Source organism: Syngnathus scovelli, chromosome 4 (assembly GCF_024217435.2).
Source record: "Syngnathus scovelli strain Florida chromosome 4, RoL_Ssco_1.2, whole genome shotgun sequence".
NCBI lineage: Eukaryota > Metazoa > Chordata > Actinopteri > Syngnathiformes > Syngnathidae > Syngnathus > Syngnathus scovelli.
In genome coordinates, this window is record NC_090850.1 from 15073895 (window position 1) to 15101351 (window position 27457).

The 27457-nt window shown below is 40.1% G+C and overlaps 1 protein-coding gene across 4 annotated transcripts in view; it reads right to left on the bottom strand.

Moving 5' to 3' along the window:
• Window positions 1-801: 801 nt before the first annotated feature.
• Window positions 802-27457, bottom strand: part of LOC125967168 (fibulin-7) — a 63052-nt gene continuing 36396 nt past the window's right edge. The window contains exons 3-11 of one of the 4 annotated variants that reach the window (XM_049717947.1): window positions 26288-26433; window positions 7802-7861; window positions 4725-4884; window positions 4453-4623; window positions 4222-4347; window positions 3063-3248; window positions 2846-2983; window positions 2117-2252; window positions 802-1898 (exon numbers count right to left, since the gene is read on the bottom strand). In XM_049717947.1, coding sequence (XP_049573904.1) covers window positions 1535-1898; window positions 2117-2252; window positions 2846-2983; window positions 3063-3248; window positions 4222-4347; window positions 4453-4623; window positions 4725-4869 — 1266 coding nt within the window. In that variant the 5' untranslated portion in view covers window positions 4870-4884; window positions 7802-7861; window positions 26288-26433 and the 3' untranslated portion in view covers window positions 802-1534. Of the gene's footprint in view, window positions 1899-2116; window positions 2253-2845; window positions 2984-3062; window positions 3249-4221; window positions 4348-4452; window positions 4624-4724; window positions 4885-7140; window positions 7775-7801; window positions 8698-26287; window positions 26434-27457 lie in introns of those variants that run through there. The other 3 variants (XM_049717948.1, XM_049717949.2, XM_049717946.2) reach the window with 3 other exon arrangements.

A 27457-nucleotide genomic window follows, 5' to 3' on the forward strand; every position in this document is an offset into this window, starting at 1 on the left:
AACTTCACAAAGGTCGCGGGCGTGCAGACTTTCTCATGTCAAAAACTCCAAAACCTGTTGATCCAATTAATTTCTATACCCTTCAAGTAATGCACAAAGCATAAGATACCAAATAATATCCAACAAATGCTTAATGACAAAGTCAAATACAAAAGAAGCGACATGTTTATGTTTAAAAGGAAAGGGTTAATCCCTGAAAGACAGATGCTAGGCTAATCATTTGAGAGAGGGGGGTGGAAGATTAAGAGAACTATTTTGCAATGTAAATAAAGACAGCATTTTAATTCAGTCAGCATCTTTCAAGCACTGATGCATCTTTTCTGTGTTCAGCATGCAACTGCACTGAGGAAACTGATGGCTGAATATATTAGACAACTACCAGTACCTGAACACATCCTGTTTGCTAGCAATATTCACATATGATTCATAGGTACATCTTTGTGCTCGGCAGGTCTTGATTAAAACATTGCACAAATTTACAAACCATTTATGAGTATGTGTACAGTAGATGGGTCAGACACACCATGCACTATGTGAAAATTTTGCCCAGGCGTGGTACTGCAGGTTATTTAGGTGAATTTAAGCAGCCAGGTTGTTGGTGTACTGTAAGAACATAGTAGCTCTTTGAGCAGCCTCTATTTGGTGCTCTGTTTGTAGAACAGCTCTGCTCTGTGGGCTTTTTTGACAGAAAGTGTTGCAACAACTCACATGCACCTCTCACTTCCATGAAGACCAAATTCAGAGAAGACCTGCACACCATCTTTCCACATATAACCATATATTTTTTCCCACACATTGTAATCTATTTAAATGTTTATCTTTATTTGGGAGCTGTAAAATGTTCACATTTTAATACATACGTACATCGGAACTAAAAGCATTTATGATATCAATTCACATCTGAGGCAACAAACTTCAGAACGTGAAGAACTAGTGCTTTAATCAGTTAACACTTTTAACAGTAACGTCTATAACAGCTTTCCCAAACTTTATTGGGCAAGACATGAATTTTACATAAGAAAAATCTCACTGCACACCAGTAAACAAAAAAATCACAATTAGTATATATGTACGAAAAAAAAAAATCATAATCTGGTCTCATTTTACTGACATATTGACTATTTGTGTGAAATGTTGGGCAGTTTAACTTAACACAAATCTGTTCTTAACTTATACGACTGGCCAGGGGCAATACACAGGTTTATTGTAGCCTATTCCATTAAAGAGCCTTTCATTGTTTTGCCTGTCGCTATAACTTGCTGGCATACATACTATAGACTAATAAACGTGTATTTGTAATGATTTAAGTAAATTGAATTTATTTAATGGAATGGAATTATTTCTTTTTACGTGGTCTACACAATGAATGTTTTGCTGAATTCATGAAAAGAATTACACCATATTAGCATTTGTTTAGCAATGCATGGATGTCTTCGAATACAGCCAAGCAGCAGTGCAAGAGCAACGTTCATGTTTATGTTGAATAGCATTTAGTTTGCAACTTTTGACCTTTGACTCCTACCCAGCTTTTGTTTTAGAACTCATATGGAGAAACAAACATGGTGACTTTGGTTATGTACCTGCCGAGCTGGACCCTTCTCTCCAGCTCACTCATCTCCACCTCAGCCTCCAGAGTGGCAGGGCCCTGCACTGGGCTGCTCAGCATCAGCTGACCTGTCAGGCGATCTGAACGCTGGACTGTGAAGTGGCGCCGAGCCTGCCTTCCACCCAGCAGAGAGAAGCGAAGCGTGTCACCTATTGGACGCAACGCCGAAACCCGGAACATGACACGGGGGGCTGACAGGTTGGATACGACTGCCAGGTAATGGTAGGAGAAGGAATTTGGAGCCTGAGAACACAGCTTGTTATCCACAGGGCAGGGATTTCGCTCACAGCGCCTTGAAAGAAACAATAACAAGAGTAAGTGGAATAACATTGTTTGCATACAATGCAAGAGCGGTACAATTACTTTTTTTGTCAGTGTCATTTGTTATCATCATTAATATTCATTATTCTGGTTGTAATGGTCTGTACTTAGTAAATAAAAAATATTTTTCAATTGAGTTTTTGCATTGTATCTCAAATTGTATTTATAGTTTTGGCCAGTGAGTCTCACATGGGTGATGTTTTGACGTAAGTGGCATGAGGATTTTTTGGACAGTCCACGCGAACACACTGGAAGCCTCCGTATGTGTTGATGCAGGTCTGCTCCCTGGTGCAGTTATTTTGTCTACTGGCACACTCATCAATGTCTGCAAGAAAGCAGAAACAACAAGGCAGGCACCAAAGTGTCATTCATCATACTTCTTGCATGAGAAATCCATTTAGATATGGAAACAAACTGAAGGAGGCATTTATTACGGTAACCTCTACACGACCCGCTTTTGGAGCAGGTCCTCCATTTCACCATGACATCACATGAACTCCATACCTTCATCTCACACAACATGATCAGCCAGAGGAGGATGGGGACTTACCGTATCCAACAAATAGTCCATTGTTGAATTAACTTCCACAGAGTTGATTTGTAGACTTTTTCAGAGTTTCCATAAGTGCAAACTCTCCAGCGTTAAATCAATACTGTTCAACACCGGGCGAGAGTACATATTTTAACTCACTAAACAGAGTTAGATTAACAGTGCAGAAGTCTCAGACTTATTTCTTTTCCCTCTTACTCAGTTTGACTTCTTCAAAGTTCACGCTGACCAAAACTAGTTCTCAAGTCAGTGGTGCCGCCCACTGGCCCAATAGATTGAATAACCAGACCATTCAGGCCCTGAAGATGCAAAGTGCACACCTTTGCTCCATATGGTGCTTATACAATTTGGAAAAGATAAAGATGCACCTTTACAGCTGCGTCCATCGCGGGTCACATTGTATCCAGCGGGACAGGTGCAGCGATAACCCCCAGCGGTGTTAACACATGTGTGTAAACACAGTCTCCCAGCCTGTCCATTATGAAACAGCTCACATTCATCGATATCTGTAATGCACAACACATACACTCAATGTGAAACCGGGTCGCTCGAGGGTTTCGTTTCGACACCGCTTATTAGTCATACCGGTGCAAGTGGTGCTGTCTCTGCCGGAGATGGTGTATCCTGGCTCACAAGAGCAGTGGGTGGTCCCCTGCACAGTGCTGCAGCGTGATGGACGCACAAAGGAGCCAGCCGTGTCGGATGCCAGTGTAGCAGAGGCAGCAGAGGTTGGGGATGTGGCAGCGGAAGTGTTTGTAATGGTGCCAAAGACTGTGGAGGAAGTCAGAAAAAGTCATTGGAAGCTGGAGTTTTTTTTAAATTAGTCGAGTTTTTATTTTGTACAGTCCGGCCGTGATTGTGCAAGTGAGCCAGAGGTAGCATTTTTAATGATGTTGTGTGTGATCAGTTTATTTATTTAAATATTAAATGACATTGGAGCACAAGATGTTTGAATATGCAGGAGAACTGCAAACAAACTTGAATTTTTTTTTTTTTCTGGTTTGCACCATACAGCGCCAGCGCATAAGCCTACTAGCCACAGGGAACAGAAAAGCCCACGCAAGAAACTCAGAGTGCTCACTACCCACTATCTGATTGCACCTTAAAATTGATGGAGAAACAAAAACAACAACGAAATAAACTAGGTTACAGAAAAAAGGTCTCTTTGTATTCCCTAGCTGTTCGTCAGCCACTCACCCAGAAACTGTCCAGGACTTCAGGCTTAAATTAAATAAATCCTAGAATTGGCTTGTATTGGCAAACCAAACCATTGAGCAGAGTAATCTTCTTTAGTACCTAGGGCATGCCAGACTAAAAAAAAGTGTTGTCTTTGGATTTACATAAATCTGTGGTAGACTTTCAACAGATACTTCATTAGGTGCGATACACATCACAAGAATTGGATAAACAGTACTGTGTATCCGGTGCATATGAAAAGTCTACACACCCCTGATCAAATATCAGGTTCTTGTGATATATCTATCACTGTAATAAAAAAAAATAATAAAAAAAAGAGCAAAAGGTTCAACATTGGTTTCATTGGCCCGATTTTATGGTTCACCATGGTTCCAAAGGGTATGTTTGGTGAAAACAACCACCATTAATATTGGATATTGCAGTAGTGCCAAACTGCCATACATCATAGATTTTTATTCTTTATATCACTGAATAATGTAAGAAAAAAAGATAGTACATCTGTTCCATGGCCATCTCCCTAAGTTTCACATCAGTATATGATACATACATGTTGGCACGGGGCTTTGGCAAGTTTCTCCAGCCCAGCCTTTAGGACAGACGCATGAAAACTGGTTAACATCATCCAAACACGTTCCACCATTCTGGCACGGGATGGACGCACACTCGTTGACTTCTGAATGAAGACAAGCCAAGATAAAAGTGGTTGGTGTGAAGAAAATAACAGCAGAATATTTCAAGGTTGATTTCACCCAGGTCTGATAATGTTGCTCGCATTCACCTTTGCATATTGGCTGCTGGCCGCTCCAGCTCAGACTTTCCTGACAAATTCTGCTCTCTGTTCCCACAAGTTCATAGCCAGGGTCGCACAAAAAATGAACCTCATGGCCCACGCTGTGTGATTTACCCAGTTTCCTCCCATTGTAAGGCACATCCAGTTTGGGGCAGGTACCTTGTGGAAATAATCAAACGGAACATGAATATTCAGATTGTTGTATTCAATTAGTACAGTAGTATTTATTTAACATTGTTTTTTCCCTGTTTAGGACTTACTGTTTACGGTTCTCGTAGAGTGCTTCCCTGTGCTACTCTGTAGTAGGTTTATTTTCTTCTTCAGGTTGCGTAGGCTCTGAACGTAAGAGGCTTCATGAGCTGAGAGAAGTTTCTGGATCTGTTTCAGGGATCCTTGAATTTCCATTCTGCTGGCACAGTCCTAGAATCCAAGAAGACCATTATTGGTTGTTAGCAGTCAGATCACAAAATTTTACTTGAAGCAGATCCCAGTACCAGTAAATCATTGTAACTAAAAAAATATACAAGTATGTACAGTATACAATATTCAAGTAAATATCACAGGACATTGCCCAATGATGACTTAAGAGGCAGTGGGTCCGAGAAAAAATGCAGTGTCAATGTTGGGAGTGAAAGCGCCAAATCAACTCTGTCGCAAATGTGAGTCTGTTGAACGTCATGCGAGTACAGACTTGTGTTGTTTGATATTGAAGTCAACATACTTGGATCAAAGTATGTTTGCCCAATGGAAGTGTTTACATGATGGAATGTCTACTTTCACAATTATGTACTGTAAGTCAGAAACGGAATGTTCCAGGTTTACTTGTCAGATGTGGTGTGGTCGGGGTGGGTTGATGGAGAGAAAAACTTATGTAACTGTGTCATGCCAAGGGGGAATGAGAAGACTCAGCAGAACCTATACAAATGACGCTATAGAGAAGCATGTGCAAGAACTGTGAAAATTAAGTAGCATTTGTCAAATCTGAGATGCATTGGCTTTTTTTTTGTGCCTTTAAATATTGTGTCTGAAAAATAGTTGAAAAGTTATCGTGACATATCATCTATTCAGCAATGCCGTTTTGGAGATTCGGAATGGAGGCATTCACAAAATGGAGTTATGCCCCATAGTATGACAAAGCTACTTTCAACACTGCAAAAACAACTTCCAATTCCATCACTCGGTTTTGCGCTTCCAGTCGTCCCTCCAAATTTTATGATGAAAAGATCACAGCGACTGATCGTGCAAAAGACATTTTTGAACAATGTGCAAAACCATCACCACGGAAACGACAAGCTGGGCTGCTGACCTGCTCGTGTACAATTCCATAATGAGGAAAAAAAAACAGCAGACGCCATACAAATGGCTCAGTCATCCCAGGGAGAAATCGCTGCTTGTATAAAGCGCTACTTGAAATCACCATAAAGGGGAGGAAGAAAACCAGAATGTTGTGTTGCTTTGTGTACTTTGCTTGAAAGATTTCAATCATTGACCCATGCCTTTCATATCAAGTGTTTACAGGCTCGCTAAAGTAGTAAGTCGAAATTCCTTCGAGAATTATCAGTCTCACTGAAGTCGTGACGAATACATGTATTTTAAAAAGACATCACTAATGGGCGAGTTCTTATTGCCTGATTATTTATTTAATTATTACGGACTTGATTGGCAATTTTTAATGCCAAGTTCCTTTTCACGCAGCCTGCGGTTTTTGCAACAAGTGTTACCTGTTATTTATTCGACAAGAAAAGCAATTTGCTGTCAACTAATTGGGATTTTAGTCGATCAGATTGTAATGCTCACATTTGAGGGACACTCTTACTTATTTATTTTTATTATATGGAGTATATGTGAAGCTTTTGGGTTGTACTTTTTTAAAACGGCTGCAAGATGTTAATAATTTAGTTACCTCAGATAGCGACTCTTAGTGCAATGCATTTCGACAGCACTGTGAAATAAAATTCCTCACTGACAGTGTCGATCAAAACTGACAAGCCAGTCCAAGATACTACAAAGGTACTTTTACTTTATTGAAATATGCGGATCTCGCCTCTTGGCCTCCTCATTCAACGGCACAATTTCCCCCTTGCCCTTCCACCTCATGCATTTTTTCAGCCAACCAAAAATGTCTTTTCCAGCAACAGTTACGTAAGAAGAGTCAATATTTGTTGGAAATATTTCTGATCTGGACAGCAGTGAGGTTTGGAGAGGCTTCAATCATTAGGGGCTTGGCTGGTGTTTATAGTGTATTTGTCAAAGGCCTCTTTCTACCACATTTCACATGTATGGTTGACGTTAGCACAGCGCGTAGGAGGCATGCAGGTATGCGCCGCAAAAGTGTTGTACAGTCTCCGTTCCACTCATATTTGTATGTCCTTCATCTGTATGAATGAATAGTATTCCGAACAATCAAACTGTACTATCATTCTCTCAATTGTACTCTGTACTTCCTTGTGGACACAAACTGTTCAGAAAAATAAACAATGCGGTAATTCATGAGTAAACGTTTGAATAAGAGGCTTTGACAGCCAAATGTATTAGACACCGATATGCGGAATTCAATCTGGTGCTGATGCGCAAAGACTCATATAAAGTTTGCTTTAGTTTGTGATGCCAGGCACATGTTTTCCAAGCACAATATGAATTAGACCCCCTAAAATCTTCCAAATTTGGTTCGCTTACCTGGCCAGAGGTGGGATGCAGAGAACAGAAGCCAAGAAGAGTGATGATAGTAGTGAGTGATACAAACATGTTTCCGCTGTAATTAGTCCAACGTGGAGCCTGTGATCAGACCTGTGATGCCTGAGGCAGTGTGAACTTGGAGTGGGCAGCCCAACACAGTGGACACCTCCAGGTGAGTGAGAGACCACACTTGGCCAGTGGGGAAGTCACAGTGGAATGTTGGCTTCAAGAGCCAGGAGCCAATCAGAACACGGATATGCTCCCTTCCACTTAACAAACAATTTGGCATGTACTTGCCCAGCGTAGTTTTGGTTTTTATACAGTCTTTTTTTTTTTTTTTTTATGAACAGGAGTGTTGGTTCTAGATGGTACGTATGTATTCTTTAACCACACCGTGTGTCATGCAAACACGGAACAACTAATACTTTTGAAATATATAAATTTTTATGGTGATGAGTTGTTAACACCAGGCAAACAGTTGACGATGCTGAAATAACAGTCCATTACATACATACACTGTACATAATACATATCTTTGCAGTAGAGCGCAAACCGTGTCATGTATAACATTGTATGCATCTCACATCAGTGAAATTTACAGCCGGATGAAAACAACTTGCCTCTTGGTGGCTCACAAAGGTTCTTTTTGGTTGGGTTTTACCTGACAAAAGACCTCAGTGGGAGGTTGTGTCTTCTGACTCAGCCAAAAGTCAGAAAGCCCCTGAGTCAAGAAGAACAAAAATAATAGGTCAGCGTGTCAGTACGGTGTGACGTTACAGGTGATGACAGACACTGAAACGGCTCATTGGCACAATTTGCACATCATGACTCATGCATCCCACACTGGGTTCTTTAATAACACAGTCACAACCGCATTTGGCACTTTTTAGTATCCATATCAGGATCTGCTTCAGCCAATTACATTTGTCTGTCTTATTCGGGCAGAGCCATCCAGAATAGAATTACATGAATTGATTAATTTCAGTGACTACGAATCTAATACTCATTAATAATTGCAGCTAGTATTAATCTTTTTTAAGTGTGGTCTTATTTTAAGTAATATTTAATAGTAGTAATAATAATAATAATATAAAGAAACATTACTGTATTTTTAAACAATCATTCCTAACCCTCAACTGAACCTGTGGGGAAGAGAGGTTTTGATAACTAATCAGTTTCAATACCAAAAGAGCAGGTTTCTTAATGCTTTAATTTAACCTTTATTCAACCGAGCATGTCAAATGAGAACAATTACTTATTTACAAAAGAGGTAGAATAAGATGCGGTTAGATAAATGTGAATGCTAATCAGAACCGTGCTAAGACTCATCGGGCACTGGGGCCACACATAACGTATTATTTTCTTTGACTTGATTCCCAGTTTAATTGCAACAGTTAAGTTTTACTTTATAATGTATGTGACATAGGTTATATAAAGACCTACTTTACATGTACAAGTACTGCCACATTGAGTTGCCATAGCAAAGACAGTGGCAGTAACATTGAAAAGCATCTACATTGCAGGTCTCAGGAGTAAAGGAGCATAATATACACACTATTGTCCTGCAATAAAAAATTCTGTCATCAACAATGTTTTGGTTTTCCTTTTTAATTCTAAATGTTTTTGCCTATATAATTAAAAAGCTATATAGTTTTGATGAGAATAATAATGAATAATAATAATAATGTATAAAAGTGAGCAATAAATGATAGACTATAAAGATTGGCGAGAGTTTCATCATGCTGTTAAAACTGCATTAAGAACGTACAGAGACTTAAGTAGACCAGCACAATCCAATTAAACCCGGTACAAAAGCTGTATGAGAATTTTTGCTTTTGCAACTGCTTTCCATTGGCAGCAAAAGGCTTGCGCTGGTAGTCGGAATAAAAATGTGGATAGAGAAATTAATTTTCTCTCATCTCTATTTGCTCTCAATGGGACTGTCAGGCCAGTTTCATGAGTGTGAAATGATGTTAGTGCAACCCTTTGCTCAGTTTGCTCTGCTCTGCTGCAGGCAAAGCGATAGGGTGGATAGTTAGAATGAAGCTGAAATCAATTAAGCGTGCATGGAGTCTTGTGAGGGTCACACAATGAAATAAGGCCATATCATTGCAGTGTTTTAGAAATGGACAAACTATTTGTCTCTCGACTTTTTCTTCATGCATATAAATGTTCTGGGATGATTCAGCTCTACTTTTATCCAACTCTACAATTTTGACGGCAAGTTTGCTAATGGTTGTTAGCTTGCTGCCCTAATACTAGATTGGCTTGGTGAAAGCCTTGGTTAAAAACCTTATTTTTAAACATAAACCCTAGTTTAAAACCGAACCCTAGTTTAAAACCCGTCATTGAAACCTAAACCCGTGAGTAAAACCACACTTTGCAAAACTAAACCTACTTTAAAAACCCTAGCTAAGTTTAAAACACTACTCTATCAAAACTAAACTTAGTTTCAAACCATACTTTGAAACCCTAGCCCCCGTTTAAAACACCAAACCGAGTTTATAAACACTCCTTTGATATCCGCCTTTGAAACCCTAACCCCAATCTTGAAACGCTACTTTGAAACCCTAACCCGAGTTGAAAGCCTAATTTGAAACCCTAACTCCAGTTTACAACCCTGCACCCCATTGGCCCAACCCTCTGCACACCCCAGCCTGTCACTGCACAGATCACAAAATCTTTCAAGTTGTCGAAGGTAAACAGAGTAGGAATTGCGCTGTGAAAGAGGAGCTTAAAACGTTTCTGGGAAATATGCTGACGTAAAGTGTCTGAGTCCTTTTTCCCCACCTTGACACTTGTGTTGTGTGGCCACACTGCACATTTGTAAAAAGACATCTTTAGAATTGTGTGGACACTAATGTGAGCTCATTTGAGCGTTAAGTAGCTTTTCACTCACGAATGTCGTTGCCAGTCTCATTAAGGTGCTGCATGATGCAAAGTAGCACTGTTAATTTTATCTGTGATTTTTCTAATCCTCCTTGGCTCTCAACAGTGGAGATAAATCTCATCTATTATCTCATGTCATCTATTGCTACGCCTCACTATCTGCGCAACTGTCCAGCCTGCAAGTGATTGCGGCTAAGAGTTAACAATGGATTAGGAAATTTGCAAAGCTATGTTTATCGTCTAGGCTTAATATGAAATTTTTGTGGCCGGGCCAACTGTCACTTAGTCATAGATTACATCCTCAAAGCCACCCATAGAGACTGAGAGCCTTTCTTCGACTGAGAGAACTGTTCTCAACTGATAAGGCAGTAATGAGAAAAAGAGGACGTGGATAACCATTCAGCGCGCACAACGGGGCTATTGCAGGTAATTTCTCTTTGAAAAGCCTCAGAGGATGCCTTGCCCGGCTGAAGAAGCATATTAAAGAGCTTTACTGATAAACATTAAAAAGCTCAAGGCTTTGCGTCGTGTTGGTGAATATGTTTTTTACATCCGCACAACAACAAGTAGACATTATGGTGCGCCATTGCGCTGGAAACATTTTAATGCAGTCTTTTGCTTTTCGATTGACCTAAACTGCCATCATTTTCCGTAGTAAACAGTCTCCTCCTTCTTACTTAATGCCCCTGTTTGTGTTGTCTTTGAGAAGCACGCTGAGGTCATACCATCACTCGAAAAGACGGGCACTCAAGTTCACTATATCAGCTTTGATATGCAAATCACGTCGGGTGTTGAGAGATTTTATCTTATTAATCTCTTCCCCACTTCCCAAAGCTCCAAAGCTTCATTATGAAGTAGAGTGGGCGAGGGAAAAAAGCGTATCTTCAGTGCTTGAGGGCAAAAAACACTTTATTAGTCAAATTGCTTATTTAATGGAAAAGTTGAACAGTCGTTGATGAGACCTCAGAGATGCTAAACAAAGAATAAACATTTCTCATTCGTTTTAGTTAAATGCTTCAACCCCACAGGTAATATTTACCATGCTTTATAATTACATGATTTAGAGACGATAGTATCTTCTATCAGTGAAGGGAATTCTGCTAATTATACACAAAAGGGATGTTGGACAAAATTGAACATCTCATTGCGGCCCCTAAAAATAATGAGAACATAATTTTTCAGCATTTTTTTTCAAAGTATTAAAATAGGTCTACATGTGTTGTGATCAATCATGCACAACTTTAAAGGATGTTTTGCATTTGGTAATTGCTAGCATTGAGCTAGTGGAAAATAATAGGAACATAATTTTTCAACAAAGTGTTATAATAGATCTACATGTGTTGTGTTCATTCATGTACAACTTAAAGGATGTTTTGCATTTGGCAATTGCTAGCATTAAGTTAGAGGAAAATTCCAAGGCAAAGTTGCATAGTTGTTTTGTTTGGTTTGAACCTAAATTCCAATTTGGAATGGCAATCAACAGCATGAAGCTCCGCCAAATGACTGCTTGTCGTGAGTTGATTTTAGTTCATTGCCAGCACATAGTTCTCGTTTTTTTCGCGTTCCTGCATTCAATTCAAAGCAAATTGATTGAATGATGGCTTGCATTACCGAAAAAAAAATAGAAAAGAATCAATACGCTGCATTTAAAATCCAAACTACTACTTTTCTGCACACAATAACATTGTATTTGCTTTACATTTATTTTTGATACACTTTTCAATGGATAGCTCTAGGTGAAAACCATTCAAGGACCCTTGAAAGGTGTAGTCAAGCGTATTCACCTCAGCAACACAAAGAGCGTTTGTGTACTTTTGAAGGCTCTGCCATGCTGTCGAATGGCAGCACGCCCAAGGTGTCTCCCTGCTGGCTGCCTGCCTGACTCCCAAATTCGCTTTGACCTCTGAAAGGATTATGTGGGCAAAGAAAATCACTTGTGTGCTGTTAGTAGAAGTTTTCTTTCATTCCGTTTTAATCAGCAAAAGAACAATATGACCTTTAATTTAGTAGATGTAAACCGCTGCAGCGTTCTCAAAGGCCCAAGTCACGTCTTTAGAAATGAAACAAATATGGAATGTATAATTTATTAGCGAACACTTGACACCCACATTGTAAAGCTCATTAACGGCACCTACTGTAAAAGACTGGCGTGGAATAGGATTACCAAACAAGATTTTCTAATTTAGCTTGTAATACCAACATGTTTTGAATCGGTTTGCCTTTCAGGTCATTTCAGTTGATACTGAGTCGATTTACACTGGATTGTTCATTTATTATTATTATTATCAATTATTTTATCCAGCATCAAATGATAAGAGTGCCACATAGTCCTCCCAGTCCACCCTCAGATGCTAGTGGGACAGAAAAAGTATAATGTTTTACATTTTCCCTTTTTTCGCTCATCTTGCCAGAAGATTACACCTCGCAGAGCGTCAAGGGTCAAGTGAGACGATGGTGGGTGGACTCTGAAAGGATGAGACGAGCTGACCCACCGTCATTTATAATTATAAGATGTCAAGTTACCTCTGTTCAAATGCAAAGAGTTTATGACATCAACAAATGAGAACAAGATAAAATATTTGAAACCTTTGCCAACGTTATCGTGGCCTATGACCTGAATGAATTAAAAAGAATGTTTTTGAGAGAAGCAAAATAAATATCTGACATGATGGGGTTGCACAACTGTGTGCATTCCTCTCTGATTGAACGCAAGAAATCGTCTTTGCTTACTAGCAGAACTCAGAAGATTTTATGCAAGCATTGACTTCTCTTCACAATTCCCTTCACCTTTGTGGTGGCAGCATTTTGCTTTGGATTTTTTTTTTCTCTTCAAGTGGAACTGAGGGCTAAGTCAGTTTATTTGTCGCAGTTTGTAAACAGCAGACCCTTCAGATTTCTGCTAGTAAGCAAAAAAAAAATTCTTCAATTTATTTACAGTTAGTCACAGGCACTTTGCTCTCATTTTCAACATGACTTTGAATAGGATAAATTAGTTCTCAACACACTCCCACGTCACAGTTGTAAGAAATATGCACAGCTCTGCAAACACATTACCACATCGCTGCAACCACATAGTTATTTGTATTTCCCCTTTGGAAAATAATTTATTTCAGCATGTATTAGAAGAATCGTGCAGTTAATACAGTCTGTCACAATGATAGAAAAAGATTTAGCGTGACCTATCTTAATCAAACTTTGTTTTATATCACAAAAAGTTGCATTTGAACAGAAGTGTGTAGACTTATCCACTGTATTTCATCATGTAACCTTGATTCTGCTCTCTTACAGGTGCACATGACCAGAACAAAAGGGGGTTTGTTGCCCCGATAAACAATCAGAAGGCTCAAGCCATCCTGGTATTTCACCTCACTCAGAGAACAACAACAAGGCGACCCCTTTTGACTTTGAAATGCAAAGCTTCTCGGTTTCTCCATCCCGGTTTTGTTTCCCGATTCTATTTGGCCTTTAATCACCAGACTTTGTGGATGTAGCACATGTGATAGATGCAGCAGCGATAAAACGGAACAGGTTCTGCTCTACGGGTTTGACATATAAGCCCCTAAAAGACTCATTTCACTAGGACACGGGAGAGATCCTGTGTTTTTAGCACCGTTGCCTTTGGCCCAAAAATGGCATGCAAGGGTGAGAGGCGCATTGCCTGGTAAGCAGAAGATTAGAAAGAGACTACGGCCAGTGAGAATGGCATACTTTCTAATGCCTTTCAAAGCACAATGTTACACCCTAAGGCTGCGCTCTTGGACTGGCAGCCGCTCAGTCTGTAAGGACACGACAAAGCTTCTGTCTAATGAGCAGACGGTTGACAGAGTCCCAGACGTATTGAAGTTTGGACTCATAGAGAGATATGAGTTCATTTCTTGAAGAATGTTATCCTTGGGCAAGACGTCGACAGACACCAGATTGTCAGCCCATCCACTATTTATCATGTAGTTAAAACTTCCATGTCAAGTATGTCCTGTCCCTTACTCTCCTTTCCAATAATTTGGGAAAATGTGTTGCACTTCACTCACCAGGACCAGTACTGTAAAACATTAAATAGACACATATGCCAGCTTAAACTTTTGTGACTGTTGATTGAAGCAGTCTTCTTGTCAGATGAATGATAAATGAAACCCCATTCATGCTGATGTTCAAATCTCAAGCGTCAGTCTTGTGTTGTTGGTTTTCTTTTTATGTTTTCTCAGCAAAACTGAACAAAAACTACTCCAAGACAAATAATCTCTCTTGGTATGACAATTTATGAGGTTGCCATGCATACCTAGGAGCTATGCAATTTCTTCTGTCGCTACAGTTCTGAGTGGTGATTAAGTACTCTGACTATTTTTATTTAATGCAGAATTGAAGAGGCGCTCTAATGGCTTGCTCAGATGCAATGCATGTGTGGACTCAAGTCCAATTTTATGTGTTGTAGATGAACATTTATTGAGATCGGTTATGAAAGCAATTAGTTGACATATAAGCCCTGCGGTTGGAATGTGTCAGAAAGCATCATACAATACCCAAAAGAGCTTTTATACTTTACTGAATCCATGAAATGGCTGGTAACCAATCACTTATAGTTTTACACACGTTTGAAGATAATTGATGAAAATGTGCAAAGACTGACAACTAAAATACATAGTACTCAATTGGCTTTGGCGTCTGGTCTGAGTCGCCACTCTCCGGCTATATACAGTAAGATCTCGATTGCTTTTTTTTCTGCTTCAGTGGTTTTACGACACACAATTAACAAACTTGCCATGGTAAAAGGAGAGACGGCGAACGAGCAAAGGGGGAGAAAAGGGGAGAACCACGCCATCTTTCAGTCCGATGAGCTTTTTGTCAATGTGATTCTTTTCAGCACAGACAACAGTTTCAGGTATTTGTCATTATACTTTGTATTTTTTTACGACTTGCGTTTTGTATCAGCGTTGTATAGCACTTGTTGGCTACAGAGTGTGAAACAAGCTCTGTAATCCATTTTATTTACTTACTGATAAATGTAATGCAACAACATGCCAATTTTAGACTAACAACCCAACAACTATTTGAGTATTAGGGATTTGTTTAGCTGCAAAACAGCCCATTTACTTTGTTTTGACATACACAATTGGCTTATTGCTTTCCTCCACGCCTGCTTTCATAGCCCCTGTCACAAATAACGACCCGTGCGAGAAGGTTTTGGGGAAAAAAACAAAAAAAACAAACAAAAACCGTTAACTCTGTCTATCAACGATGTACTTACAGCAGTCAGATCTCTGTGGGGTCCTAGCAACTCATTTAAACATGGCACTCTGTCTAAATCAATGGCGCACTCATTGCTTGCCATCAACAGCCTCGGGAGAATCAATACACATCAGCCTCACAAAAGCGCACACACCTACCACTTATACATGACCGCTACAGCTGAGGTGGTGGCAGATGTTTGGTTTTGTCCACTTAAGTGTGCCATTCCAAGTGTGTACACTTGCTATTGGCAGGTCTTAAAGCAGCCTGCTTTTAATGGCCCTCTGGTGCGTTGTTACGTAAAAGATCAGATTCGGAGAAAAGAGAGAAGCTCGATTTTGTCTCGTGTTAAATTTCTGTTCAATTTTAAACAAATGTAAAAAAATAAAAAAATGCTCTTGAACATGGCATATTTTTCACTCGAATATTAAACGAGTCGTTGATGACATTTTAAAATCCAAGCGCCTGCTTCTCTTTAGTCTTACCACACGTTTCACTTAAATGTAGCCTGCGAGCCAAGACACGCTGCGTCTCAGTCTGAACAAGACGGAGCATTATGTAAATGTAAGTGGATAAGAAAAGAAGAAGAATTAAAGATACGTGTTGCTACTGTAAAGTATCTGTCGTAGTATCAGCATTTTTCATTTATTAGTGCTTACCTAGAGGAAAATATAATAAAGTCTCAATATTGCAATAACATCCAACTCTCCTTCGTATTTTTTTGTTCTTATTAGGAAGAAAACTTACGCATGCCTAGGAGAAGGCTGTTTGCCTAATTCATTTGTTGTTGTCGTCTTTAATTTCTTGGTCACTATACAAATACATTATATATGTCAACAATTGTTTACGTGTCCGCTTTGTGTTATTCTCAATGCAACCCATGAGGGTTTTCTTCCCCCCATTTAAAGAAATTGGATTTATAACTGATGACCTTTGACCGTGACCTCAGCTACATCAGGCAATGTGGCCGGGATATCCTTGAGAACGTACGACAACATATCAGATGAGCACTGTTTTATGTGGAACACTGACAAGAAGTCACAAAGGATGAGAGCTGAATGTCATCAAGGCCTGTCACTTCACAATGTCACTTTAAATGTAAGGTCATGCCATTGACCATTTAATAGCGGTCTGAGCTCTCCCTCTCCGTGGAAGATCCGACCGGAGGGTATACGGTTTAGCAGCCAGTGGGAAGCGATGGATAAAGGCTGCAGTAATGAGCTCTGACCATCCTGCAGGGCTGCTGGGAAATGGTGCAAGTGAACCAAATAGTGATGAGGTCATGGGCCTTAAACAGCTTGGAGCCGTAGAAGCCAAGTGACATTTAAAGCCATGTTTCCACCAAGCACTGCAGTTCAGTTTAGTCGACATGCTGTGCTTTGGAATGATAATTATGTTTCCATGGCATTATGTACTGGCCATGTATTATTACCTTGCATTAGAAACTTGACTGAATTATTTAATATATCAATTTTCCAATCTTCAAACCTCCCACCATGGAGTCAATATCACATTTGGCTGTCACTGATTGATGGCCAGCTTGAGGCGCTGGAATGTTTCACCCCACCTTGGTCCTATCTATTGCATGTTGTACAACAAAATCATTACTCTATAATCATATTTTTTAAATAAATGATGGCTTCTGTATTTGTTATTCTATTTGTTTGTTCTTACACGAGACACACTGCTTGTCACGTAGATAGTTGTTAAAAATACTGATAATCAATGTGTTTATATGGGGTGCAAAATGAACATTTTGACACACAAACTAAAGTGCCAACTGAGCCTTGATGATTTTTTGTCTTATTCATAGTGACTCAGCTGAGTGGTGGGGCGGTGCATGCTGATGAGGCCAAGATTCCTTCCGGATAGAGCAGGAACATGCGCAGTTGGAAGGCGGTAACCCGATCCTGTTTGAAAGACGGAAGTTTTCGGGTTAAAAGAAAGATAACCTCACTTGGGATTTTAAAAACTCGATTAAGGGCATAATCAGATTTCTGTGAGCGTTTACATCCATTTTTAAAACCCCAATACTGCCAATATTGGGTTTTTAGAAAGGGTTATTGACTGCATGTAAACGTAGTCAATGGGTGTGTGAAGGTTGGTCCAGGCCTTCTGCGGTTCTCCATGGTGCCCTCTGATAAGATGGTGAAGCAAATGGATTCAGGATGGCGCTAGTGGCAGTGGAATTAGCTTCCATTGTCATGATAATGACAATGATACTCCGGCCCCGTCCAAGTCAGACCGGCCATTGTATAGAAACAGGAATGCAATTTCTCCAGTGGTGCACCCAAAAATCCTCTGTGGGAGTGAAAGGTCCTTAAATGACTCCATTCAGGCGAGGCCGAGGGGCTCGCAACCAATTAAAGTGGGAGTAGCAGAACAGTGCCATCCTGTAGACCTCAGGCTGCCTCTAAACACACACATTAAGCAATACCCCCACTAGGAACACACTACTATTGGTTGCAAAGAAACTGTTCATCCTTTTTAAGACATTTCCACATACAAAACAAAGATAGCCTTCACAGATTGTGTGACGCAAAGCTTTTTTGCCCAAGTAAGTACAAACACAGTCATGTGAGTTATTGATTTGAGAATTCCATTGGATTGGACTTGGGGGATAAATTTTGTCCTCCTCCATCCATCATGGATGAATTCCTTTCAGGTCCCCTAAAGGGTCAGGGAGGAATCATGCTATTTGCGCTGTGAAGCGTTACGAAGTAGGAAAGAGCTCACAGAAGCATGCACATTTGTTTTTAAGCATCACCACTTAGAAGCAGCTTGCACATTGTTGATGTTTACGAGGAAATGCTCTTCTGGAATGCCTCACTTATTCTGCAGCCATGTTTCTTTCGCCATCACTCTTCTGTTTGTCTTAGAGCTACGTGCACCCTTTATTTATTTATTTATTTATTTATTTATTTATTTATTTTGTCATTTATTTATTTATTTTCTTCCATATTCCATCGGTTAACATTTGTCGACATTTGTTGGAACACCTTAAAGCTGGGCTATCCATCTTGTCACTTTAGCTAATTGTTTTCTAAAGTTCTTGGTTATATAATAGAGGAGAACGACCACGTCACTTTGAAACTGTTTTAGCCTCCGCGCCCCCAAAAGAAAAACCAGGAACACAGAAATAGTGAAAAGCAGATAAACACTATGAGCTCTATTTTCATGAACGGTGCATGTCAAGCTGATGTCAAGCCTGTTGTTTCAGAATCATAGGAACTTGTAATGCCATTGAATTCATCAGACATCTGGTTTTGTCTTAATGTTGCCTTCATTTCATTTCATTGCACAAACACACAATAGCCACAATATGCATGTCAAAATCTGTTATCCAATACACAGTTTTGTGACAATTTTAGACTGCTGCTGTCAGGGAAATATGTGCCAAGTGAAACAAGGGCAATCATTACCATACGCTGGACACAACTTAAGGTGACTATGCTGGAAAAAGCGGATGCCACTGGGTACAATCACATTCAAAAGCACAACACACATCACTTATGATGAAATATCTCATCAGGCATCTGGTCTGATTTTACTGCTGATAGGGCCCTTACAAATTTAAGTGTCATGTTGTATAGTAGTCACAAAAGGCTGCAATCACGCCCCAATTATTGCTCTTTACATGTCGATGAGCAACTCCAGCGGGAGTAATGACGCAGGAAGGGAGAGAAGCGTGCATGTTTACCAAGAGAGCCGAATGACACTCTCAGGGAGAATTACAGGGTCATTTCTCATCAGCAGAGTAAATCGGGAAAGGACAACGTTAAGCACTCACTTCATGTCTCTACCTACTTATGTCCTCTGTTCGCAGCAAGTGAGATAACTTTTTTCATGTTTACCAGGTTGGATGCCAACCATCGTTTTTTTTCTTTGACTGAAAGCCAAAGAAATGAAAAAAGAGCTTTTGTGTTGCTAAGATGAGATTTTGATTATGAATTCTATTCACTTGTTTGGCTGAGATGTAAACATATTTTCAATCTAAAAGGACAATGGCAAATATTGGTTTCTAGGAAAAAAAGAACGTCATTTCAGATACGAGGAGAGTTTAATTTTACTTGGTAGTGATATTTATCCTGCTTCTGTCCTCATTGGCCATTAGGCCATTATTTCGCAGTCTTTTATCCACATGAGAGTCTCTCGCTCTCTCTAGACATACTGCTCGCTTTGTCTTTTTCATTTTCTCCTTTCAGCGCAGTCATTGCGAGCAGCCCACAGCATTTGGATGCAAGATGAACTTTGATAAGAGTTAATGAGAACACAGCATTGTGTGGGCAAAGAATGGCTCGGGCTGCACACAAGAGCCTCCTCACCAGGAAATGGACCGTAAAAAGACACAGTCACCCACTCCGAGGCTGGAGGAGGACGAGAGGAGAGAGAGATGGCCACTGAGGACAGGTGCGAAAAGGCCAGGCAAATTCATGTGAAATGAAACGAGATAAGCAGAAGACATGTGGATGACCAGCGCTACAGCCCTTTGCTGCATTAGTACGCTCCGGCGTGTGTAAAATAAAAATATTCATTTTGACAGCTTCACTTTGGAAGGCGAGAAAATCCTAATGGGAACCGATGCAAAACGTTCTTTTTTATTTCTTGTATACAAATTATTTATTGGGTCTCTGGAGTTCTTTCCTACCCGACCGGTGTAAAATTGAACAATCGAGAAATTTAATCTTTACTTATTTGCCTGGGTCTGAAGAAAGCATAAAATGAACTGCGTGGCAGTTCAGCACATTTGGCAGACACTGACAATCCTGGTAGTACATCAACTTTCAACTTCTAAATCTATTTGCTCGTCCATTGAATTGTGTGGACGCTTTTGCACTTGCAAACCTTTCTATGTGAGATAAGGCTTCAAAGTCAGCAAGCAAGGAAAAATAAGGAACAACCATGGAGTTAATCGTACACATAAGATGAACTAAATGTACTCCATGCAAACGAAGACTAACAGGGAGAGGGGAGAAGGGTGAGGTGAGGGGGACACCAAAAGTAATATGAGGGGAAGATCTTGCACAGCGAGGCTGATAAGCAAATAAATAAAGAGAAATGTGTGTGTCTGTGTGTACGCGTGCGTTTGTGTTTGTGTGGGATGACGTGATGGCTTTCTCCAGTAAGTCACATATTAATTGAAAACGACAGTTTCAATTAAAAATGTAATCATTCTCTCCGCTTTCTAATTAAAAGCGAAGCGGTTGATGGTTTTGACTCATTAACTTCAAAGAGTGATGCAGCCTGACAGAGGTGGAAAGTCGGGGAGTGGGTGGTAGCTATTGGGGGTGTGTGTGTGGGGGGGGGCTTGTGTGTCATTCGACTGAAAAGAGAGAAAACCAGCGACTGATGGGGAATGAGTCAAGTGACTATCGTCTGTCAGGATTGCTTCCTGTAGAGGACAGGAGCTCTTGAAGAAGATGAGTGCTTTGATGATGATTAAATGGGGATTGGGTGATAGGTTGGAACCTAGAGCACAACCTGTGAGGCTCACCACGACCTTCAAATACTAGGTCAAATACTGCATGAATAATAATATGGTAAAGACAGCATAAAATATTTACATTTATGACAATAAATGTCTTCTAAAAATTGAAAAATTAATATATAAAATGATGCTTCTAAAAAGAAATCAAGCCATTGTCTTCATAAAATATTTACATTTATGACAATAAATTGAAAAATCAAGATACAAAATGATGTTTCCAAAAAAATAAAAGAAATAAAGGCATTGTCTTCATTTCCAAATGTGAGCGTGTCTGCTGAATGTTACTGTCGGAATAATACTCCTTCGTCTCACATCTTTTTGATGCCTACACTCCAACAGAGTCACAAAAATAAGCCTCCAGTGGCTGCAAAATCTCCCACCGGGTCAACGCGGGGCAACAACGAGGTACTTTAAAGCGGCCACGCCAGCGTGAAGCCGTCATCCACATGCTGGCTGTCATGGCCGACATTTTTTTTTTTTTTTTTTTTTTTGCCTGCTCATCTTGCCGTGCACACACGTCACTGCTAACAACAAGGGGCTCTCAAATGGCTCATCACATGCTGGCTGTCAAGTTTGACTTTTATTTTTTCTTCCCTTATTTTCCCCTTCTCGTGCTTTAACCTTTCTCACCATGATATGCGCACCCATGATCGACAATAGCGTGTGAGAATGGGGCGGCCACGCAAGCAAAATATTCAAAGAGAAGCTAGCTCGTTAATTGCACGTCACAACTGTGAATGTAAGGTTATGTTTTTTATATCGTGAGAGAGAGGCAACTCATGCCGACCCCAATTGTGTCTTTGTATCAGTTTTAGCCATGCCCCCCCAAAAAAAAAATCTGGAATACTGAAACGATGAAAAACTGTTTAATCCTATACCTCCATATTTTAATACGACCTAGTTCATAGTCTACGTATTATGTGCGTATTTAAAAACAAATGTTCGAATTAATTTGAGTCTTAAACAATGATTTAATTTCTGTGTTTTTTTTGATAGACGCAATCCTTCATGTACATTGTGAGTTTTTAACCTTTAAATGTGTGAGAAAAAAAACAGACCTGACCTTTGGCACGGCACATGATTGTTGTCTTTTTCCCTCTGCTTAACACACAGTGCAACTGATGGCGACTGCAGGGCAGATTTTGCTTTCGCACATGACTTCATGGTTATTTAAGCATCTCGTGCTTTCTCCCCACACATCTGACTCGTAACTAGAAAAATGACAGAATACCGACAGCACGTTGGCCTCTCTCTCCTCTGTCTCTAATACTTAAAGCAAGAAGGTCACACAAGTCGTGTTGATCAGCTGCAATCATTTGGGGCAAGTCTAAGTAGCGGAGATGACATTTTATAATGGAGCTGCGCCGCTATTTTGCTTTCGAGCCAATGTGGCATCATGGATCTCAATCAGTATTTGGCATGCAACCGAGGCAAAGTCCATCTGTCCACTTCAGTCAGAACAGTCAGAGAGGAATGGCGTCGTTTAGCTATATGGACAAAACGCCCTTCCATGCACTCAGTCTTCAGGGTCGGATCCAAATGACAAAAGACACCATGTTTTAAAGACTATAGCGTTTAATGAACTAAAAATCGTCTGGCAGGGAAAACAACATATATTGAACACAACACAATGTGCTTGAGGAAGAGAAGTATAGCCTATAGAAATCTCGTTTTTTTTCCCCTTAGTCTCCCATTTTTATGACTTTTTATTTATGGATAAAAAAAAATGTATGTAATTTGAACCAAGTGCAAAAAGAGGAGGTGTTAAAGTCAAAACGTTCTTCTCAATACCTCATAGAGATTTAATTCTTTTTAATTACTTCGTCGGAGGATGTCAATAAGATAATTTTCCCCTCAAAGGAACCTACTAGGATCCCTGCTAAATAATTTTTACTTTGAACACATCACAACTCTGGAAACAGCATGTGGTATTTGTATTTTGGGAGATGGAACACACAGTTTTTGAGATCAAAACCATCAGGATATTGTTCCTCACATCCAAGTCCCCAGTTGGAACATCATAAAAGCAAAGACATGTGCTTGTCAACATTTTTACGCCTTGTTTTTTCAGTTCGACTTCCATTAGCTGGCAGATGCGGTAACCGGTGCCCCAGCGTGCCGTGCAAGAACCAGTTCCCAATATTTTGTTTTAATTGTGAGCGTGTGAAAGGTCTACAGACACAGTTTACGGCACGCAAAGTGCCCAACGCTCATTTTCAGAACATTTATTGTTGCTAGGTTACCAAAAACTGTGTTCCAACCCACCATAATCATGCTAATCCTCCCTTGTCGAGAATTAAATCAATAGGTTGTCAGTCATCCCTACTATCAGTTTCTCGCTCATCACTGTTGGTGACAGCCTTGATATTGAGAATTTTGATTGGTCGGCATCAGAGGAGCTATGTTGTTAAGCTGGGCCGCGTGTTGAAAAATGATTATTTATGAGAGCACTGCAGGGAGAAAAGCAAGCGGCACTCTGGGGGGGGGGTGTTTTTTTTGCATAGAGGAGGTTGAACGCTGTCAACGCTGAACTGATTTGTGAAGAAGATAGATGCAGCCGGTGAAAACAAGTTTAACGGAATCTGGGCAGCAGCACAGCGGAGTGAATGGTAATTAAAGTCTGGTGCATGTGTGTGTGCGTGTGTGTGTGCATCTTATCATCAGTCTGGCCAAAATGCGCATCTGCTACCTAATGCTTAAAAAAAGTGGGTGCAGAAATTTCAACACACGGGTTCAATCACACAGATGAAGCACTTAATGGTTACACATGAGCCACATTCAAACCAAGTTCAATTATGATTATCATTATTGTCGTCATTATATGTGCCGAAGCTCTACTTTTGTCTACATGAAGCTCCATTATTTCACTTCAACATAGTTTCTCGGTAGAATGGGGACTGCTACAGCTGCAACCAACAACTTTTTCACTTTCAGGGATAAAATGATGACGACTCAGTCTGGTACTTTTGTCCATATGTGAGAATGCACCAACCAGCTCTCTGTCTAGTTCAGTTTGCAAGTCGAGTAAAAGAGCATAATGAGGTTTTCTCACTGAGCGGCTCCAGCAAGAGAGGAGAGGAAGGAGGACGATTCGAAGCGGACGGTGTGTGCGTGCGTCTGTATTGGGGGTGAGGGTGGTGGTAGACACAGACGGAGAAGGGGACGCAAAAGAGAAAAGGCACTCAATGGTAATGTATGAGCTGTCTGCGGAGCTCCGTGCCAAAGGAAGAAAGTGCAGTGGTCCATTTAAAAAGAAGATTATCATGTCAAGATACAGTAATACCTCGGTGAACACATGCTTTCATTGGATGCATTCTGTCTGTAGTGGGGGTGGGGTGGGGGGCACATTTCAGTGACTACGCAGGAGAGAAGGGTGTTTTGTAGGACATCTTGGCTGGCAGCAGCTTCATCAACCCAACCCGTTAACCCTTTATGCAGTAGGTTTAGGAAAAATGTAAATTAACTTTTGTTCTGATTGGGATTCACAATGTTATTCCAGTAACACAAGCATTTTTAATTATTTTCATTATTTATCTTTGCTGACTGGATGGGAGAAATTGAATTGATCTCTTTTTAATTACGGGGCCACCTTACTTGCACCACACAACCATATTTACTGACGTTATGTTGCAAATCCAAAATGAAAGTGGTGCAAATTATTCAAACATTGTGGCAAGCATGTAGATAGGTGCTGAAAATATGCAAGAATGGTAATGACAGTTTCAGACAGAACAGATATGAAAGTCAGGGAGGGATGGAATATGAATACAGATAACAAAATACTATGTTGCGCATGAAATGGATCCATCTAAAATTACTTTAAAGTTACACTTTTTGAAAATGGGATAGAAAAATGAGAGATGCCTTTCTGTGCTTGTCAAAGTTGACATGTAAATGCAGCTTATATTCATAGTTAGGAATATAATTTGACACATAGAGCTTGAAGTCTTTTTCCTTCCTGGCAGCTGCTACATTTTCTTGAATGGTATGAGTTACGTCTTTCAGAAAAGTTTTTATTAAGTCTTGAATTGAGGGTATTGCTTCAAAGATTTCTGGAAAGAATGCATTTTGCTTGAAGGTAGACGCACAACTCCATATTGGTGCATTTTGACTTTGTTATTTAATTTTACCCACTGAACTTCCTATTTATTGTTTTAGGGAGATGATATGCTATTAGAAATGCATTTATTTCAAAGCTTTATTATTGATTAACAAGAGGGCAATGTACTGTAGAAATAGCAAACTAGGGCATACGATGAAGGAAACGCATTTTTATGAGTGTTATTATTGTACATGGCGTCCCCAAAGATGTGACATCATTTGAAAAGCAATCATCTTAGAAATGATGGAGAATTTTTTTTTCATATACACCCTGCTCTTGTATGTATGTGTGCAAATGTTGTCTCACTTATAATATGAACTATCCATTATGTCACTTACTATATAGGTCAAATTTGTGTTCTGCAAGACCTGTTTACAGAAAACCTTTTTTCAGCCAGGCTGAGTGCTAAACCTTACTTGCTGCTTTCCTCCCCTGTGAGAATTCATCAGAAGAACATTGCCCACAGTCTTCATCCATTGCTGTGGTCAATTTGTCAGTTGGCTAAGCACAGCATGAGTTTCTGTGGGCCCGCAGCTTCGTTTCAACATAAGTGCATACATAAATTAACATCATTTTTCATGATTAAGGAAACACTAAGGTGTTAAATTAAGGCGGGTTGTGGGATACGTACTTGTGTCTAATTGGAGCAAATAGCAGAGGAGGGATATTATCCGCTACCTGTTTATTTCCGCATATTTTGATATCAGACTGAAGTAAACGAGGTGCTCCTCTGCAATGCTGTGTTTTTTTCTTGCGACTATTACACAAAATGCTTGTTTGTTTAGAACCTTCATTTCCTGACTTGCCGCCCTCCCTTTTGTACACAACCAATTTGTGTGGGGATGAGTCAGTCCATAGGGCAACATCAGGCTTGTTCTGCTCCACTACCTCTTTGCCTGCTTTGTGTTGCCATCTCCCTCCACCTTTTCACTCTGCTGTTTCTATAATGAATTTAATAGCTGACAGTGAAAAGACGAAATGGAATTCAAAGCTATAAACCCGTCTTAAAATAGTCAAATTGTGAGTGCAGCTGTGTGCATGTGACCTTACATTCTCTGAATTGTTCATGGCTGTGTACACGGCTATTGCGACACACGGGAAACAATTCGACCTGAAGGTCGGGTGAAACACTCATGCACAAACTATTTTTGTCACATGCGAGCAGTAAAAACTTAAACCTTTTTGGAGTGAAGTCAAGCTCTGTGCAGCCATTTTTATTTTAGCAAGTTAGCATGCATGAAATCAGTCATCATCCGGCATAAAGAGCAGCTAAAGCTGATGAGATTAGTTTTGCACAAAGTGACATTTTGTCCCAATGATGGCACCAGAGGAAAAGCCAGGGGATCATTAAATGTCAGGATGATTTATCTTGTGGGCACCGTTGCGCTGCCATAGCAGTGCAATGTATCATGTGAATAAAAAAAAAAACAGAGTTGACCTCTCACCTCTGTCCACTGACTGCACCACTGGACATGAAGTCTTGTTTCACAGATTGCTGCATTGTGAATTTAAATGCAAATCAACTCTTGATCTTGGTGATCGTCATGCGGAGGCGCGGTGGTTGTCGGTCTACAGGCCGTCCAGTCTGTTCCTAAAGGAACATAACAGGTTGTTTGAAATCACATATACTTATTCTAATTCCAACTTTTTATCTGGATAGCTTCACATGGTGTGGAAAGGTACACGCTGTATGTATTTGTATTATCCTGACAACCAAAATTTCTCGGGGCCTAGGTGGTTTATTTTCTCAACTTTACAATTTAAGAGGTTCCTTTATTTGCACGAACGTATGTGTCAGTGTGGAGGCAGACACGTTGATGTCTGCTGAATGCTCGATGAAGAATTCTCACTTATGTGTTGCAACTGGGGTGGAATGTGGAACCTCCTCCACCTCCTTGCCTCATGCGCAGGTACCCTTTTATTGTAGGTTCATATCAGTTCTGCAGTGTCACAGGAGACAAAACTAATTAATCCCTCCTTGATATAAAGGATGTCCTAGGAGTCACTACAACTTCCTTTTTTTCTCTCTTTTGTTTAAGTCATCATTAGAGACAGATGTGAGGCCTTCAGCATTTGACATCTTGGGCTTTGACATATTCCCTAGCCAAAGGACCTCACCAACTGATATTGGAGCAGTGCTGCAAAATTACCACCCAGCCTGCATTTGTTTTGTCCCTGACTCCAGTTTAAGAAACTTTACGCTCCAATACATACTAGGCTACAATTTGCACCATTCACGGTAAATTTTTGATAACAGGATTTGTTCTCGCAGCTACAACACCAAATCCCTACAACAGGCATTTGCGCAAAGCTAGGTAAAATGTATTCAGAGGGCTGCACTGGAACTCAGTATTAACAAAAGCTTAATTCAGCGGATGCTTCGGAGAATGAAATAGCTTTCCCGCTCCTGACTTGAAATTTTTCAAAGGCTTCAAGCAGAAGGATACTCTTGTGGAAATTATCTTGCATCATTACCAAATCCACATCTCAGCTTTTTGAAAACCTGTAGTTCTATCTTTCAACTTTCTGGTTGGCTAACCTGATATAATGTTGAAACGGGCAAAAGTCAAACCCAGCAGAAATTCTCGAGCATGAATGACACTCCCGGAAGCTTG